This window comes from Opisthorchis viverrini (assembly GCF_000715545.1).
Source record: "Opisthorchis viverrini unplaced genomic scaffold opera_v5_119, whole genome shotgun sequence".
NCBI classification, from domain to species: domain Eukaryota; kingdom Metazoa; phylum Platyhelminthes; class Trematoda; order Opisthorchiida; family Opisthorchiidae; genus Opisthorchis; species Opisthorchis viverrini.
In genome coordinates this window covers 702,643-722,902 of record NW_008751775.1, presented here as the reverse complement: position 1 = coordinate 722,902, position 20,260 = coordinate 702,643, and the positions used below count along the sequence as shown (strand labels likewise).

Here is a 20,260-nt window from a genome sequence, read left to right as displayed (position 1 = left end):
TGATGATGATGATGATGATGATGATGACGATGATGACGATGATGACGATGTTGATGATATTGATGTGGATGATGAGGATGATGATGATGATGATAATGATGATGATGGATATGAAGATGATGATGATGATGAAGGTGATGATGATGAAGATGATGATGATGATTATGGTGATGAAGATGATGATGATGATGATGATGAAGATGATACTGACGAGGTATTGGTGAGCTGGCATTAAATGTCAAACCAATCTTTGTGTGTTGAATACACATCGATTTAAGATGCTATCAGTTCTATCGATTGACTTTTCATTTCGAATGGTTACTTTGTTGTTAGCGCAAATCGCACATTTTCGGCACCGATGCGTTTTACGTCTGATTTTTGTTTCATCCGCATCATAACTTGCGTACTCTCTACAGTTACGAACAAATCGTGATGCTTTGACCTGTTCCCACTTTAGGTAAGCCAACACTCACAGTTGGGACCACACCGAAACCCTCTGCGCCGTTGGAAGCTGATGCAGTGCCAGATCCCACAAATGCACGATGCCGTCGACTAACTGCGGATGATAGTGAACGCCGAGAAAACACATCAGAACTAGGTCCCTCACCTTCGACTAGCAGTCGTGCAAGCACGGTCTTTTGTCTCCCATGGGACACGGCTCCATTCGGTGGTTACCTATCCGACTTGATCAATCTGGCTGGTGGCACAAACGGATCAGGCAGTCGGAAGGAACTTGTCTATCGTCGTCGCACCATGTCCGGTTTGGACCGACGTTATCCTCTCGACAGACTCTCTGTCAGCAACGAACTGTCCGCTTCCTCGGCGGATTCACAGAACAAAGCTGAATTTCAAAGACTACTCCTGTTGTGGATGCAAACAAACGGTAATACGGGAGCCACAGCCGATACGTTACCTGTTGCCGCAAACGGCCAAACGACCGTTCCCAACCACCCTCCCCTGGTGACAGACAGTCGAAAGACAAATATTCCGCCGCCAATCCCGCGACGTCGCTCACGCCATGGTAACGGTGTGAGGCAGTCTGCCTTTGCATATCCATCCGACATCTCAATGGTTTCAGATATTAGTGTAAGCAGTTTGGGCTTTTGTCTGTAGACAAACTTACTTTATTTTAAGGGAAACAAATTAGAGGTGATTCCAGATGAGCAAGCAAATTTCAATATACTGCTTAGTGTTTATGGAATTCCTGGCTTAACCATACAAACATGTAGGGATGAGGACACACAGAAGGAGATAACTATTGACTGAGAGGGGGTGACACATCAAGTTTCGCTTGCATTACAGTATTTCACCTTAATTTGGAGATGTATTTCTATTTTCTAAAGGTTTCATCAGATCCAAATCCTTTATCCGCTTAATGTAGATTTGTGTTTTTTCCCCTGAGGAAGGACGTTTTTGCCGGTGGATATTACTGATGGGGCATGCGAGTAGTATGTTTTCTCGTAAATCTCTTGAAAAGTGATATCTGTTACGGAATTTGTGGAGTTACTTTGTAGCACTTGCTTGCATTTAAGTAACAGTCAACGAATATCCAGGAAACTTTGGGATGCCGCGTTTAAGAAAAATTTGGACATTCAATTTTTGTAAACAAGATGCATATGAGAGTTTTGCTCCCAAAAGTTCATGAAGAAACAACACCGCTACGACCAACCGTATCGCTCCCGGGGACTCAAACCTACAACCTCTCGAAAGAACTGTGGAAGAGGTTGAAATATCTCATTAGTGAGTCGCAACACTCAGTCAACAACGCAGGACAATTCCTGGAGAAACTGAGAAATATAGAGATCCAAGAGGATGAAATGATGGTTTCCTTTGATGTAAACTCACTGTTTACATCGGTAGACCTGGACACCGCCAAGATGACTGTCGCCAAACTGCTTGACGGATATGGCAAACCAAATGGAGCGCTGGAAAAAGAAGACCTTTGCGAAGTGCTCGGCCTGTGCCTGACCAACTATTTTGAGTTAAACGGTGACTACTACGAACAACTACGAGGAACACCGATGGGATCTTCGATTTCTGGATTTACTGCAGAAGTTGTAGTGCAAGAACTAGAGCGAATTGTACTTCCGGACAAAAACCCCAAGATATGGATCTGTTACGTGGACGACACCTTTGTCATTATCAAAAGGAGTGAACTTGAACGAACAAGTCAACTGATAAACAGCTTTTTCCACGATATTCAGTTCACAATGGTGAAACTGATAGGAAACTGGCATTCTGGACGTTCTGATCACGAGGTCACCAAACGGACAACTGCAGAAGGAAGTCTACAGGAAGGCAACGCACACGGACCAAATTCTGAGCTACCACAGCAATCACCCCAACTGTCACAAGCAAAGCTGCATCCGAACCCTGTTAAAGCGCATTGAGACGCACTGCAACACTACGGAGGCAAAAGTCAGAGAAGAGAAACGCTTGTACAGAGCTTTTCAGAGAAACGGATACCCGAGGAATTTCATCTGGCGGACTCTGAGAAAACCTAATCCGACCAACCCTACATCACAAAGAGAAGGCAAACGGGTCAGACTGTCATACATCAGGAATATTTCGGAAATGACAGCGCGCTTGCTACGACAGTACAACACAACAGTGTCCCACAAACCTGCAAACACCCCACGGAGAACACTATCAAACCCAAAGGGACGATTAGACACACAACTTCGTGTACAAGATCCAGTGCGGAGATTGTGACAAACACTACGTGGGACAAACAGGAAGAAAGCTTTCTACCAGGATACATGAAAACAAACTTGCAACCAAAAGGCATGACCAATTTTCGCTCGTCTCCGTACACGAAGATCAAGATGGACACAATTTCAGCTGGAGCACCGTTCACATATTGGCGCAGGCGAGAACAAAGAAAGAAAGTGAATTCATAGAAGCATGGCACTCTACTGAAAAAGCTTTCAACAAACACATAGAAATTGATCCGGTCTATCGGCCACTGCAAACAAAAGAAGTACGGAACCACAGAACGCAGAGGCGGACAAAGAGAAAAGAAACAAACAACCAGGCTGAAGCAAGGAAACTGCCGAAAGCAGAAGACACCGTCACAACCAAGCAGAATCCAGGAAGAAAGACTACAACAAAACAGAAACCGGAAACGGACCAATTGCAAACAGACCCGGAACACCCCAAAACAGCCATCCAACAAACCAATGGAATAAGAGACACATTGACCACAACGCAGCAAAACAAAATCACGATTGATCCTACTCGATCACACGACAGGATATTGAATACTCTACAAAAACTACATAAACGCAGCTAGGCACGGAGGAAGCACCCATTCAGCTGTGCACTGACGATGTCTCCTCGACTGGGGACGAAACGTTTGCAAGCCAATTGCCAAGGTCGGCGAACAGATCAACTGCCAACTGATCAACCACCAGAGTTTTGCTCCCCTGTCCAATAGTCTGTAACTGTTCAATTGGTGTTTCTCTAACAAACAACTTTGTAGCGAAGGCTTTCTTCTTTCCACCGATAGGTGAAGACCTTCATGTAGGTTCAGTCACCCTTTGGGGGCAGTGAAAATTTTCCTGATCGAAGTGGTACTGGTTGGCTCGTTGGTGTCGAGAATTCTCCCAACTAAAAAGTCAGCAGTGGTACTTTTCCGTCACCTCTGATTTGGCATGGACGGTGGCCTTTCTCCAAAGAGACAGCACCTCCTTTCATCCACTTCCCTTACCTACGTTCGGACAGACTGAAAATGTTTTCAAAACGCAGATTCCTTTCGGACGAGAATTGAAACCGCATGGTCACACTACTGTGTATACTAATCCAGCACCCGACATCATGAACTTGACTTGGGGCCAGTTCATCTACATGTGTGCGTTCGAGTCTTTGAACAACAAAATTCAATCAATAAAGCGACAAGCAAACGACACCACAACATCCATTTGATGAGTCTCACTCACAAGAACCGATCACAGTTATATTCTGGCACTCTTCACCTAAAATTATACAGCTGGTTGCACACGGTGTGAGTTGACTTGATCGATGTAGTTGAAAACATTCGAAAAAGAGGGAATTGGTTATTGATGGTTGCAGGAGTGTTGGAGTCCACTGCTGTTTGAACAGTTCCCCTGCTGTCCTGGACATGTGTTTCGCTTTTCTCATTAGAACTCATCAGCAGTGCATGTCCTTCGCCCTTTGGGAGTCTCGACTCTGGACATACGACATGCGAGACGAACGCGTTGTCACTACTCCGCCAGCACAGGCTGGTGGCGTACCTGGATTATCATTTATGTGTTGACATTTGAGTGATGTGACTAGTTTGCCCGACGGCTCGAACGACGATCCACTTAATTTCCTGGTTATGTAGATCGATTGACCCACGTGGCAAGACCTCCCACTAACGTAGCGTCGTGGATGCCTTGAAACCGGCTAGGGAAGTTTCTGAATTCACGTTGAGCTATTCCTCGAAGTTATTCAGAGCGTTGGAAAAATCAGTCATATCGCCCAAGCGTGAACACGCTCGCCTGTTCATAGCTAATAATCCGCGTGCACCTTGAGTATGCTTTGGCAGACAACACCCATGTCGAATGTCCAAAGTTAAAACCCCAACAAGTTCCAACAAGAAGAGCGAAACGCGTGTCCAAACCTTCAACCCTTCGGTGTGGACTCACCCAAAATAATTGCACCAGGGCAGGCAGACGACTGTTCAAACGTGAGTGGCGTGAACGTGAAAAACCGAACTGTTTAGGAACTACTGAAACGAACAGTAGTATGTGATGGAAACTTGTAGAAGTTTGTACCCATTTCTTCCTCGGATATATCTATTTTAATGACACAACCCTTAAGAGTCTATGAGTCCCACAAAAAACTGATTGTCTACCCTGAAAATGAGAATCTGACATCATCGATTTGGTTCTGATGTGAAGCAGCCCTCACTCCGGAAGCATTCTCGAAACGTTTAACCTGCCGCTTTATATTGACCTTTCGCAGCCCTATGCAGTAACAGTATGTCCCACAAAGTCCCAATTTTCGAAAGATCACGAATGCCCGTCAAAACTAAAGCCATTTCAAGGTACCAGCGCCGTCGATCCTAATGAAGGTTCCGATGTGTATGACGAAGCCTTTTGTGGAAATGATGAGGACGTTGTCAGACGCACGGATCCAGTTCCTATCCATTCTCAGCCATCTTCACGCATCCCAACTCCCTTGTCCAAACTGGAATCAACGTTCTGTGGATCGGCACCAAGCTCCTCGCCGAACATGCCCACTGGTGATAGACCACCGAATTATGTTTGTAAGTTAACCTTCTGTCTGGTTAGCTTATCACAAATATTTGTCTGATAAATGAAATTTTGGAATCACAAAAAGAAAGATTCCTTTGGGACGCCGTAGCGTCCCCGGTTGAAACCAACTTAGTTTGCAAAGAGTGTAATCCTAGCTACCGACTTGTGTCGTTCAGCTGTAGTACCCTCCCGGTGCATAACTGCCATGACACCCGAAGGTTGTACGAGCGTTGAGATAATGCCAGGCTGCCCAAGCCTAGATAGGGGAAGTCGAGAGGCAGAGGTCGGGTTCGAACCACAGTTAATTCGCGCTTTAACCACTTGGACCATCTGGCCCCAGTTACCGACTTATTGTGTTTCGTATCAATGAGCGTTCAAGCCACAATCTTGTCCTCAATAGGCACATTCTATTAAAATGTGTGCAATGGCAGCTTGCCGCTAAACCCTGGATTTTTCCCGTCAAACCATGCGAATTCTTACAAGGTAATATGGATCGCCCGCTTCCCCCCATGTGATTTTGAGCGTCCATAGTTTAAGTATTTTGCCGAGAAATTGTCATCTCCTGAAATCACTGTTAACCGTTTCATACGTACACCAACAGATGCTCAAGTGATTCCTCGGCATCTTCGCAATCATTCAGAATCGGACAGTGGCAGCGATAAGAAGAAACAAAGCAGTCAGAATCCTTTGGCTCCAGAAAAGTCAAATGGCACTTCAAAATTTGGCCATGGGAGAAAACAGCTTGCATACGTGGAAATTGACGATGCATTCTATGCAGATGGATATGGCTGCGCAACTTTGGGGGCGGGTGGTATGCCTCTGTGTTCGACCGTCGACAATTACTACCGCCCAAATCCCTTGCTCTCGTCCAATTCAAATTCAAGTTTATCCGACTACTCATCCCAGTCCAGTAGTCATTCGAATCTGGGTGGTGAGTCATCCACATTCTCCTCTGCGCGCTTCCAGACGGCACAAACATCACGCAGAGGAAGTCCTGGACGACCGACCGAGGTAAAACAGTCCGGCTGGTACATCAGGAAATTTCTGCAACGGTAAGTACGCATGGTGATAAACTCCACCGCACGGTCTATTTGTCAAAATGGCGACGGAGATCGTTGTCCTAAGAAACAGCATTACTGCGTACAGTTTTCATCGTGCTATCACACACACACACCTGGAAAATATGAGTAGTGCTAACGTACAGAACCTACTCTGGGAGTGAAATCGAATTCGCGCTTGCTGTTTGTGGTAGCCAATGTTACTACTGTTCACCGACAGTGCAGTGATTTCACTTTACAGGTGTGTTTTATGAGGCAACTATTGAAGAAGGGGGAGCGTTTTTTTGGTTTTGAAGGTGACCTGACGGCCAAGTCACTAAAACTGTTCCTTGTATTAACCTCCAATGAGATACAGCCTCACACGTGGTTCAACCTTGAGTGATTTTGTGTGTTTAGACCATGCTCGTGAGTCTGTAGAGTGCGAAATACCAATAAAGTAGGTTAATTGAGCCTGGTGATAACAGCCGCAGTGCTATGTCCGACGCTTCAACAAACGGTACCTCAACTTCATTGCTGAATTGTTCTTGATCATGACTAGTCTACAAAATGTTGGAATGATGGGGTGTACAGTGGTGGTAAGCCAGTCCAAGTCGATCCACTGACGCCGAGTACAGTGGTTTGGATAGATTCCGTGCAAACCAGACACCGAACCGTCCCAAAAACTGTTCGGATCAACCCTTACCCTGCTCAGAATGGCGTTGTCATGTCGGAAGAAAGTTGTAGGTCTGAATTACGACAGATACCATCAACTTTGAACAACTGAGTTCTCAACCGTGAGAGAGCAAATGTTTGATTCGGTGCTGGGTATGTAGCGATCCTCGAGACACTCACAGCTGCTTCACCCTCAACCAGCGGACGGTTGCCGAAAGGCATTTAGGTGGAAGTATAGCGACCGGTATGGGGACTGTTACGGTTCGTGGAACTTCCTTACAGCTTAGCATGCCTACCCCATGCTGTCACTCCTGAAAAGAGAAATCGCTTGCCCGAGACCTCTCTTGGGCTGTCGAGAAGTTTTCACCAACCTTGTGAGTAGTGTCCCTTGTCGAAATATACTGTGATATCACGAATATCATACCAATCGAAACATGAGGCGGCCTGTGTGCAGCACATTCAGTTGAGGAACATGATAAACGAGAGACTCATTTGAGTCTCCCTTGAAGAGCAAATTGATTTGCAAATGAGTGTATTTTTCTAAATCAGTCCAAGTTGGCTTCAAGTAGAACATCAGGTCGGCGGAAACTCGAAGACTGCGTCTACCTGCTGAGCCCCAAGAAAGGTGAAACCGGTGTTGTGCTATCGAAGGGTAAGTGGTCCCCTGTATGGATAATACATACTTATACGAGAGAGAGATTTGTCAATTCAGAAAAAGTCGGGAATCCGAGTAACTATAGTTCGAATACGGCCCCATCAGACTATGTTTATAAACACGGATATCTAAAAGCAGCCAATCGTTTACGTTCCTTCTCTTGCTGTCACTAAATATAATACCAGAGGTCTCCGATGGAAGAATCCACTTTAGCATGGTCGGTCCGGGTCTTGCGTTGGTTCAGTCCAGTTAAATTTTTCACCTGAAAAAAAAACGTATCAAATTAGCATTAGCTTCGTTCACCGAGGATAAAGATGACAGGTGGCTTAGTCTGTGTACTGATATCAAGTCTTTCTGTGTGTCTGGTAGGACGGGAACTGAGAGCTAAATGGAAGGGCGGCGGATATGATGCAAGACCACCGGTGGCTGCGTGACACAGCTATGGGTACCAGGGTTACTAATCATTGGTTGGTCTCGTCGCGCGGTTCCGATTCGGGAAAATGGCACTTTGCAAAGCGACTGAATTGATTTGATAAGGGATACCATATTTCGTTACCAGGTGACGAACTGACTGTCTCCAGGTCGTCGCTGTCCGATACAGACATGGGCGGCGTGCGTTCTACGAGGCGAAAAATCCTCTGGTGTACGACGTATGTGGCCTAACCAGAGTAACCTGTGGACTGTGACTAGCTGATCTGTTGAAGGAGAGTAAACTTCCCCGAAAACCTTCTGGCATGTTTCGGCATTCCTACTCTGGTGTTCACAACAGACTGATGCGAAACTTCGGAGGTCAAAGACACACTGACTAATTCTTCGATTCATAAAGTAGGACAGACCGGAGCGTGAGTCTGCCCTTGACATTCAAGCTGACGTCTTGTCGACGCCGCAAATGTTGGTGGTTGGCAAACGCTGTCCTGGTCTTCCCAATTCCGAAAGTGATGTCGTCTTTAGGCTGTCTGTCTGTTCCCCAGGTAAACGTAACTGTCTACCACGTCGGTCGATTCACCTGCAAGTATGAGGTTCGGGTTCGATCCCACTCAACCCCTCACTCTGCAGGTGCGAAACGTATACCGAACTATGCAGCAGAATTGTCCAGATTGTTTAAAATAGTTTGCATTTCTAAAGGGTGTGACCCAGACAGAGCTATATCAACAGCGTACTCGATGTCCGCAAGTGAACGATCCGGCAGAAGTTTGATCTGCAAGGTGTCAAGAGCAGGTAAAGAAGACTGAGTACGAACTTGACGAGAAAGGAAGACAGTGGCTAACGCTGCGTAACATCTCTGGATGTGGTGAACTCGAGTGAGAATTTGCCGTGGTAAGTGCGTGTCCACGGGAGAACGTATGTGAAACAAGAATTTAGAAGGCATAAACTTCGCCACCACCACAGTTTCCTACGAGCAGCGGGGCCGACAACAAATGATCATTGTTGGTCGTCGGAACGAGTGGTGCAGTTCGAACATGTGTCGCAAGGTGAACCTGTGATCGCTGCAACCCCACCCCTGGGGGAAAACTCAGCTTGATTCATCTGACTGTAACGATGGTGGATCAACTTGCGTAGGATGACATCCAGAAAGCACCTTTGAAACCTCTAAGACCCTACGATGGCCTACACACTTTTCGATTGCAGGGAGGCTCATATGTGGGCGTGCGATTTGGCTATCAACCATGTTGAAACAAAAAAACGCCTGAACGTACAGTTCACAGGACTTGCTGACTCATATATAAAACAACTTCACTCTAAAAGACTGTCTTCACATTTTCTAGTGACACAACTGAGGCGGTATATTTGCATCTGAATCCAAGTTTGAGTTGGTGGATCGCCTAATTCGTCGCTCGAACATTACTGTTTGATTCATCTATAATTTAGCTGACATTTTCACTGAGACAATGATCGAAGTCTGTCGCCCGCCCTATAGATGACCAGCTGTCAAACCTTCTAATCGTTTTTAGCTATTAATAACGACGTGGACAACACCGGTCGTGTGTGTGTGTCAGTAGTGCATTTAGGGAAAACGATTCTACTTTAGCTCTGGTCTCGTTTTCGGGGAATTACTGCGCATCAAGGTGTATTGCGAAAAATTAGATAGATGATTCACCCTCAGTTGTCACCCGCCTGGACCGAACGAAACACATACTGAATGGATTGTTGAACCGAGTCATACCAACGTGTGTACCAAGGTCTGGCGGTCAACTCTGTCCAAGAAACATTGTCGAGGTAAAATATAGCAAGCACAAACTAGTTCACATGTGTGTCCCCTTACGAGTGGCTCTTTCGAGTGGCAGAATCCTCGTCTATTCTGTTTACGGTTTGTCTGTTCATCGTATTAGTGCACTGCTGTTGACGATGTCCATAATACGATTCAGAAGGTGTATGCACTAATAGGCGTTTTTAGCATGGTTGACAGTGCTGGGTTGCAACACGTATAAAAATAAATACAATGCGAAATGGGAATAAGTCAGAAGAGGAGCTTATCGTCTGTGAGATTTCCTTGGTGAAAATTCGGACAGCGGGAACGTGTTTTTCTCCACAGTGCGACTGCTAATCGTGTTCCATAATTGTCCGTGGACTTGTACAGAGTGGCTGAATTCCTGCTCCCTGCGCGCGCACGCGGGTCTGTGCGCTGACAGTGTTCGGTTTCCCCGTATGTAGGTCCGTTTGTGTGTACGTGGGTGTGTTAGCACATGAGTAGTTGCTACGCTGACTAGGCGGTGCAGCTAATGTCCGGTCCGATGAGTCCGCTTAGTGTGACGTGGTTTGTGATCCGGTGAGCGACTGTGAGTTGAACAGCCAAGTATGTGGATGACCGGGTAGCTACAATCTAACCTTCTCACAGATTAGCAGCGTCCGCATTGAAATCTGATTTGTCGCGGTTCGTTCCCAGCCATGCTGACGGCTCACAGAAAGGAGATAGTGAACGGTGTGGTCGAAACTAAGAGAGTTGCAAGACTTTCCATTCAATGACAGGAACAATTAGGTATCTTTTGTAAGTGAAGATAATCTACGCTGAAAAGGAAGACACGTCACGTGATCACGTATTGAATGGCTCCTCAATTGAAGACTTCTCAGGTGAATTTGTCGCTCTTGTCTGAGCTACCTTCAGGTTGTTATCCTTACTCTCGTTTATCTTGGAGAATGATTCATGAAGAAGGGCCACATCGATTGATTTCTGACATCTGAAGCTTTGGGCCTTCGAGATCAGTTAGAAACTGAGTGTGTCTTTCAAAAACTCCACATTCTGCTGGAGAAGAAGAACGTTTATTGTGGAGTGAGTTTATGCAGCGTTCTTGCTCTCCACTTGCTTCGAGGCCGTGGCGCAGGAAAAGTCTGTTGCAGTCGCACAGAGGAGGCCTCAAAATATACATTAAATAATATAAACAAAATAAAACAGTCGTTCAACTGTAGCGCCCTTTTGCTGCCTAGTTGCCATGCCACCCGAAGGAGGCACGAGGGCTGGGATACTACCAAGTTGCCCAAGCCTAGACAGGGTAAGTCGGGAGGCAGAGGTCGGGTTCGAAGCATGGACCTTCCGGCTAGTGAATTCGCGCTCTAACCACTTGAGCCATCTCGCCCCCTGAAATTGACATTAACCTGCATCTAGTCACTTACTACTTTAATTGACTACTTTAATGCCAAACCACGAATAAACCCTGGAAAAATATCAAGTGGCCTTGAAAGACTATATCGACAGGTCAGGAGCCCTTTCTAGTACGTTTATGTATACTTACAGCTGCAGTAGGAACTGACGATAGGGTGATACTAAATGAACACTGACCAGTACACGACAGCTTCAGCTGACAGGCAATGATCACAAAAATCCCGTTTACCGTTTTCCAAAAACAACAGAAACACATTTGCACAAATTATCGTCTAAAAGAACACAAAATGCCTTGCGAAGAGAGTCGCCTCACTTTCCTCTCAAAAACAAGCAAGAGCAGTAGGAAGGTTTGATCAGGATGCCGTGGGGGAGCTGAAGCAGTTGTGGGCAAATCTCAGCTGGTGATTGGCCAGAGATCACGTGTGTCAGCAGTACAACCGCAGTCAATTCCAGCAAGCCCCTTCGTTCAGTGAGCCGTCCTTCACAAGGCTCCAATGACACCTAACCCTTCTGGTTCAAAGTCCTCATCTTGCTGGACTACTGCAGTCCTTATCGTCTGGGTACCAAACGTGACCACTCCTCACAGCTCTCACTCACTACAGTGAGCATTTACAATGTTCCGTATATTCTTATTCTGGACGTACACATTCGTTGGTTATCACACATCCTTTTGGTCCTTCAACAGCTTGATCAAAGACAAAACTGGTGAGGTTGCGGAGCAGATTGGTCTGTTTATTGAGTGCACCAGAGCGAGCTCCGACCGGGGTCCGTACCGAACCATGCAGTCGGTGAGTGATTTGACCCCATTTTAGTTACCTGTCTGCTTTAGTTATAGCAATGTGCCACCTGGTTCAGGCAATGTGCGGTGAAATTCTTGTAGTATGGGACATTTTTAACGAAGAAATCGATTATTTTTTCAAAAAATTAGAAGTCACTGTCCTCGCTAGGCAACCACATTCCAATTTATTTGCCTGTAAGGTGGTTGGTCCAATTTCTTCCATTTTTCAAGGTCAAATGGTAATAGATTGAAGTGATCTCTTCTCAGTGAAAGATTCAATAAGGAATTCTGCTGAAAAAGTTTTCGACAGGCCCATTTCAATTATTCTATGACGTAGCGTTCATTGATTGTTTCTGTAACAAAATGACTCATAATGCACAGAAACAACACAGGTGACCTGGCCTAGAATAGCACAGATGTTTCGCAGGATATTACGAGATATCCTGGACGGAGAATTGTTGAACCTGAGACAATCGTTGAGGTGTAGGGCTTTACCTGGGTCTCCAAGATGAGTCATCTGCGAAACGTATCCATTTAGAAACCGGCTGACAAGAACTATCGAGAAATCCGCTAATTGGAAGGCATATGATCAATTGGTGAGCCCTGTAGATTTCATCACCTTTAGGAAGGACACTGACCATTTTCCGCCAATGGCCTATATTAGGGGGAGCCATTCTCGAAAATCCTTTGACAGTGTTACTTATAAGTAGCTTGTTGTACCAAGAAAATGGGATCCGCTATCGAGAAGATCGGACCGACTGAAACATGAAGAGGCATTCGTGCAGCGCATTCGATTGAAGGCTATCATGAACGGGCAATTCACTTGAGTCTCGGGTGAAAAAAAACAGTTTGTAAATGAGGAATCCGTTCAACTTATTCTGGTTTTATTTACTTTTGATCGCAGCTGCCCGAAGTGATCCGAAAATCGTCCATCCACGTGACAATGACAATCAGAGTCAGCAACACAACTTTGTATGCTCTCAATCAAACAGTTCTGTCTACACACTTTATAAGAACGGTGATCGATTAACCAACATCTGTGCCCCAACTTGCAATAAAATAAATTAAAATAAAATGGGAAAAATAGTCCGATAGAAGTTGAACGTCAGACAAATCGGGCAACCAGCAGTCGATAAGTACCTCGGAGAAACGGTTCTGAGATGTCATCATTGAAGGAACCAATCAGCACGTGATGTGGTTTACGTGATTCTAGGGCGAGTGGTGCTCTATCCCGCCTAATCAGCTGTTCAGCCGCTCTTGGCCCAACCACTGGCCGGAAGGTCTCAGTTTCGAAACTCCTTGCGTTTCGTGAGAGGCGACCTCTGACGGATTAGGAATAGGGATAAAAATGCTTATCAACTTTTCAGTGCAGATTGGCTTCACTCACTGGGCCAGACTTTTGTTAAAAAACCGGGAATTAGCCAAGTCGACTCGGGCGTGGTTTGATACTAATACTCGGTACTTTTGGATGTTTCTTTTTTTGGATAACATAACAGTTGATGACAGTAAACTAGGCAGGCATAAGTTATCAGTCTTTCGCATACTTTTTTCACCTGTTCGCCTTCACAGATTCGGCAATTCATCAACGGAATGACAAATTATCTGATGCGGAATCCCAAACTTGGACTCTCGGAAGCTGTGAACAAGGAGAAAGAACAGGTGAGTGGTGGAGCGTAGCCTCGGACTTTGCAGATCAAATATAGGTCAGCGCACTGACTTTATTTCGTCGAACGACGATAAGACGTTCGCAATTCGACCGTCAAGCTTGGTTAGTGTCAGCTTTCAACCGTACTTTCAACTGTAGAACCGGATCTGATGAAGCGCTTGCCCAGAACTGTATTTTGCCCCGCTCCACCTACCTCATTCCCATTTTTGTTAGAATCATCGGTCAGTCTTCGTAAACGTGGGTACTTTTTACATTGTCTGAGAAGGTGACTGAGCTATCGATCAGCAGTAGCTACGATAACTGTGGTCAGAGCACAGTACTTGACGACTAGTCGGTCGGTCTGTTTACGCCGCCCGGATGTGCATGGTAATCACAGGTTTTCATCTTTTCAATCTGTTCAGTGCAACCGAATTCGCTTGCCATTTCAGGGGTCATAACACGAAAATTGTACTGAAACGACACAGTTCATATCCAAGTTGTTCCGCCCAAACGCAGTCCAAGACAGGATTACCCTGCTGACTTGTCTAGAAACCAAGTCTTTGACGGTAGCCATCTGTTCCCAGCCCAAGGAAAGCGAGCTCTGAGGTACAAGGTTTATACTACCTGTGGCATTCCACTGTAGTAGACTCTTTTGCATTGGGCGATTTCCACGACAAATCCAAGCCATGTGCGGAATTCTGGGGAGTCACTAAAGCGACACCTGGAGACCAATTTCCTCGAATATCGGAGCTGCTATTTGAAAACACCGTGGAGCATTTCATTTTAACTATAAACACTATGAATTTCCAAATGGACCCGTTTTATTTAACACAGCACTGGTGCACAAATATTTCGTGAGAAGGATAAATATAAACGTGAATTCTTTCGAAATCAGTAATCAGCTGACGTGAGGTCGAAGATACTAACGGACGAGCAACCTCACACAAAATCAAAGATGAACAGATCCAAAAACAACGAGGTCTTGTTCCAGTGTGGCTGAGTCAAAAAGTCTTAAACTTTGTGTCTCTGATTCGGAGGGTGTTCCACTTCTCTAGATTCAGGAGCAGTGAATTTTTCTGAGCATAAGTCGGCCGTCTCTCAGAGGCATCTCAGGGAGAGTTTCGCAAAAAAATTTAACATATACAAGTCACACAGTATTCCAAGTGTACTGAGTAATTACTCTGATCCCGTGATTCGTCTTCTTTTCTGGAGATAAAGTTGTCCTTCTATATTTGGCAACTGGTGCTTTCTGAGTTCCTCAGAGGTATGTCTGCTGCTGATTCTGTGTTCCGTGACAGTGGACATTAGTTTAGAGAGACCTGTCCCAGAATGGCTCTCCATTACTCACGTCGATGTTGAACCTCCTCGCGTAAAATGGTGTTTACTCCAAAAAATTCTAATAGCAATGAAAAAGAAATACAAAGAAATCTGTTAATAGCTAACCACACATGTTTCACTACGTTTGTAGTTTACAACATCCAAGATGATAACCAGATCGACTGATTCACCATCTGCCAGTCCAGCGTAGCCTTTCAGGCATCATGGTGCTAACCGGAATCCTGTAAACACTTTCAGTTTATTTCACCGCGCCACAGACTTCCCGTCTCTCCTTCTACGCCACTCTCAATTACTCCCCCCAAAAAAAGAAACAACCCTTTTCCTGTGACTCACCAGACATACCACGTGACCCAATCAGGATCGGACTGGTCAAATTCTTTCAACGCCTATGCATCGTAACACAAATTTTCGAATAGTCTCACCAGGGAATCGTCGACGCCCGTGTATGCGAATAGTGGGTAAGCGTGAATGAATTTACACAGAGATACGCCAATCATCCCTACAAGAAAAAACAGTGAATTTACTTCGAAGCTGCGTAGTTTGAAAGAATTACGCTAGTTCGAATAGAGCAGAAGTCAGGTTGACCGTGAACAGCCCATCTCAAGTGGATGACAGTCCGTTTCCCGTGTGCTTACTGGGGACCTAAAAGCCCTAGAATGACAGGAGAGAAAAAAGATCTGGGGGAAGACGCAGATATTGATTTGTAAACTGATTTCTCGAAAACAGTCCAATGTGGATTCAAGTAGAACATAAGGTCGACGGAAACTCGGGGACTGCGCCTACCTGATGAGCCCGATGTGGAAGGGCGAAACCGGTGGTGGGCTGTCGAAGAGTTTTCAGCTATCTTGTGATTATATACTGCGATATCTCGAATATCGTGCCAACTGAATCATGAGGTGGCCCGTGTGCAGCACATTCAGTTGTAGAATATCATAAACGAGAGATTCAGTTGAGTCTCTCGTGAAAACCAAATTGATTTGCAAATGAGTGTATTTCTCGAAAGACATAGACAGTTGGCGTTTGTGCGGATTTTGACGCTTTGGGGAGTGGGTGTTTGAGCCGTGTGTTTGAGAGAGTCCTTTGACTTCTGGTGTGGTGGGCACTAGTGGTTCATCTTATCTGTTGTCACATAGGAAATATGTCCGTGACACCTAACGGCCTTACTCCCTCTGTGTACGGTTCACTGGCGGAACCTCGGTTAAGAGGCGTTTCTCATAGTTATGAGAGCCACACCTCAGTATCTTGGGCCAATGTATGGAGGGGAAATCCTAGACCGATTATTGGTACGGGTTCGGATGAACTGCGTCTCTCAGTTGTTTCTTACCAAGGAATTAGTTCGGTCACTGCTCTTCAGCTGTACACCAATATATCGAACGTGAAAGTCGTGTGACTGATTGGCTTACAACCGATGTACTTCCCTTCACACTGCCAGAATCTTCCGTATCGGTTTGGTCACTTGGACTGTCGGTGGAATGTCATACTCGTCCAGGAGTTGTCTAATATCCTTAGATGCGCTTTTATTGTGGTTCACTTGCACCGTGGTACCGCTCTGTCTTGGCTACGAGTTAATCGTGTCTGTTAATCTCCCTGAAGTTTGAAATAAGCCTTCAGTCGATTGAATGAAAGAGAAGAACTGATCCTGTTTCTGATTTGATCCATAGTCAGCCTAAAATCCCGCTTGTTTGTGTTCGGACCGCTGCAGGTCTGTCTTTAAGAAGCACCGTGAAAATGAGAAGAGAACATACGAACAAAGAAACTGACCTGTACCCTAGATATATATATCTGATCAATATAGTAGACACAGTAGACTAAAGCTCACCCGAATGCGCACCAAGCATTGACGGATAGTTTCGAATAGAATGCCAGCCGATCCATTTCGAGCATCATCACTTGGTCAGAACTGGGACATTGTTCACCAAAATGTGGGATGAGCGAATTTCAGGGATGACATTTAGAGATTATTCAATTCACTGGTTGGCAACACGTGGTGACCGATATGCTACAAGTTGATCAGTAATACTCGCAGGTTTGGTGAAAACTCCGGGCAACTCACTACCAGTTTTTTTTGGGGGAGATGGATAGACCTAGTTCCGGAATTTCCGTGAGACCATCAGGCGTGTTGCGACTGGCGCTCAGTTACATCGTAACTTGGTGCTGATGGGGGACCCAGCTGGTCCTGTGGTTTATAACATCTGAACCCGCCACATGTAGATCGGTTTCAAATCCGTCATAGTTACAATTTAAACAAACGCCTAATTTATCTGCTACTCACAACAAGCTGCATTCAGTAGATCATGAATCCACATTTGGCGAGGAGGTACAAATCAATTTCTTCCGGTCCTGAGGCTCATCATGTGGTATTGATCAGCTCATTCGCGGCCAAGTAGCTTTTTACCACTTCTCTGGTTACGCAGAAGAAAACAGCACAAAAACTACCCCTGGATGGGGCATCCCAAGCGGATGCTTTCAAACCAGTCAACCAGCTGCTCATCGACCGCCTTACTAGTGCGGAGTGAAACAGAGGGTCACGTGGCCAACTGTCAGTAGTACATTACGTACTGGCTTCCGGCAGTGCACTTCGAAGGAACAAAAAAACGCAATTCTCCCATAATTTCAAAAACTCTGCTCACTCAACACACACAATGAGAGTCTTTTTTTGACCTTGGCGGTACGTCTCCATTCGTTTTTTTCCTATTCATTGGTTTATTTTATCCGCCAATTTTGAATGTAGTTACCATCGTTACGGTGATCCATCAGCATTGCTGACGATAAAATCCCAACTGAGATAACGAAATCTCCGTACAACGCAAGAGGTAATCTTGATGTCGATTAGAACACACTGCGGTAATTTTCTAACTATAGTTTAGTTGGAAATTGATGCTTGCCAGGCTTCAGTCTGTAGTCACTTCTTGTGACTCAGTCTAGGTTCCACTGTGGGTGGGACTATAAGTAAACTGTGCGGAGAAATACACCCATTTGCAAATCAATTTGGTTTTCAGCAACCTTGTGAGTAGTTTCCTTTACGAAAATATACCGCGATGTCTCTTGCCAACTGAGTCATGAGGCGGCCTGTGTGCAGCACATTCAGTTGTAGAATATCATAAACGAGAGATTCAGTTGAGTCTCTGGTGAAAACCAAATTGATTTGCGAATAAGTGTATTTCTCGGAAACAGTCCGATTTAGGTTCAAGTAGCTCATAATGTTGACGGAAACTCGGGGACTGCGCCTACCTGGTGAGCTCCAAGAAGGGCGAAAACCGGTGGTGGGCTGCCGAAGAGTTTTCAGCAACCTTGTGAGTAGTTTCATTTATCAAACTAAACTGTGTAGAAATTTACGCGCCCAATGATTAAGTCAAACTAAGTCGGGTGAAATGCTCCCAGTGCGTGCAAACCCAATCCCCCTTGAATAAACACCGCCTGTGAGACCCCTCAGGTAAAAAGACCAAGTATATGTCGCAGACAACTAAATTTTCCTCACTAATTTCCAAATCCCCCTCCACAGCTTTCGGACTATGGATTCCTCAATGTTGGTGCCATCTTGGAAACAACTCTGCAGAAGTATGTCCTCCGTCCGCTGCATCGCCACGTGATACGACAACTAAAAAGAGAACAAATTAGGTGAGTTCACTTTCTGTTACCCGACTTTGAGCAACTCAAGCTCACCCATCCTCCCAACAACGTAAAAATAGTTGAACATAGAAGCTGTGTCTTGCGTAGCATTCTCTCCAGCGTGGTCAAGTACGTCGCAAGATCAGCCGTTCGTATTCTGGTATCTTACAAATCTTGTGACAGTATTCCTTCGCTCCAAAAAATGGTTTGTGTAACCAGCGCCTGCGTTAACCGCCTGTTCCATGGGGTGAAAATATTCCGCGAGCAGCTACCCCAAAAACGTCCACTGTACAGCTTCAACCTGGACTGGAGTCGTTTTTAACTCGTCGCATCAGGATAGACTTGAAGAAGAACGCTTAAATCATGATTAGTGGTCTATCGGACTGAAGGCTTTTCATCACCGACTGGGTTGAAATAATGAATATGTTTCGCTCACGCGCGTGCTGTGTGTACATGCGTACGAATGTGCGTGCGTGTCTCTGTATGAGATCTGCTCACACAGACGGACCTTGGGTTGTCTTTGGACCCTCGAATTAAGATAACTGTTGTCCTCTCACCAGCAAGCAGTAATTCCATCAAAATCCATCCATTGCAATGGACAGAAAATTGAAACAAAAATGCATAAAGAAGTAGCGTTTTACCGCTGGTACCAAATTTGATTGTTACGTTAGCGAATATACACTCATTTGCAAACTAATTTGGTTTTTCGAGAGACTCACCTGGAATCCAGCTGAATCTCTCGTTTGTGATGTTTTCATTGATTGATGATTGTCACATGTCCTTTTGGATCACACCTTTTTTGTCATACAAACGCCCATTTTCAATTCTTGACTGGCCAATCAAAACCCACCTTACTGACATCTCCAACATGGCGCCTGCATCAACTTGATGAAAGTCTCGGTTAGTTAGATTAAAAGTCAGTAACTGTGTTCCGCAGAAGTAGTGTGTCATCGAACGACAAACCAGATACAGGCTATGCATTTCCGAATCACGTGATTCTTGTTCATTTGTAATATACTCGATCCCAAACCGATTTGAATGACTGGTGGGTAGAGTGTTATGCATTCTTTATCGCTTCAGCCAATCACGTGGGTAGATGTATTCCACTGCTGAGATAAGACTGGTAAGACAGAACATCGTTCATAGCTATGCCTTATTTTGTAAACCTGAAATTAAAAAGTGTAAGGAATAAAATGAAAGGGTGTTACACCTGAACCATTTGAATTCGGGTTTGAACATGGAAGGATGTGCGAAAGAATAGCTGTTATACGCACAGACACCTTCACCAATGCCCTTTTCGGTGAGCATACATCGCGTGATCAGGCTGTACCTCGGATTACCAGAGGCATCTGCCTCTCAACTGAGTAGGCAAAATGGATTCTCGAAAAAGAACCGAATGAGAGAAACCGGTGCCCGAACGCTCACCCTCTATGCATAATAATTTATTATCTTTAATGTGGACTGAATGACGAACCGGAGGTAAGTAAAATGGTTCAGCTGTAACAGCCTTCCGGTGCCTAGCTGCCGTGCCACCAAGAGATCCCAGGACTGGGATACTGCCAGGTTGATCAATCCTAGACAGAGAAATCCGATCGGAAGAGGTCAGGTTCGAACCATGGACCTTTCGACCAGTAACTTCGCGCTCCATCTCACCCCCTGGACATAAC

At 45.3% G+C, this 20,260-nt stretch overlaps 2 protein-coding genes across 2 annotated transcripts in view; one reads left to right on the top strand and one right to left on the bottom strand.

The window, feature by feature from the left end:
- T265_05987 (hypothetical protein) overlaps positions 1-20,260 on the top strand; it is a gene marked incomplete at both ends in the record, with an annotated part of 135,680 nt that overhangs the window by 91,978 nt on the left and 23,442 nt on the right. Inside the window, 6 exons of the mRNA XM_009171139.1 lie at positions 458-1,086; positions 4,969-5,272; positions 5,863-6,313; positions 11,909-12,011; positions 13,571-13,660; positions 18,487-18,602. Coding sequence (XP_009169403.1) covers positions 458-1,086; positions 4,969-5,272; positions 5,863-6,313; positions 11,909-12,011; positions 13,571-13,660; positions 18,487-18,602 — 1,693 coding nt within the window. The remainder of the gene's footprint in view (positions 1-457; positions 1,087-4,968; positions 5,273-5,862; positions 6,314-11,908; positions 12,012-13,570; positions 13,661-18,486; positions 18,603-20,260) is intronic.
- T265_05986 (hypothetical protein) overlaps positions 1-20,260 on the bottom strand; it is a gene marked incomplete at both ends in the record, with an annotated part of 66,064 nt that overhangs the window by 22,697 nt on the left and 23,107 nt on the right. Inside the window, 2 exons of the mRNA XM_009171138.1 lie at positions 474-556; positions 14,995-15,042. Of these exons, the coding sequence (XP_009169402.1) occupies positions 474-556; positions 14,995-15,042 (131 nt within the window). The remainder of the gene's footprint in view (positions 1-473; positions 557-14,994; positions 15,043-20,260) is intronic.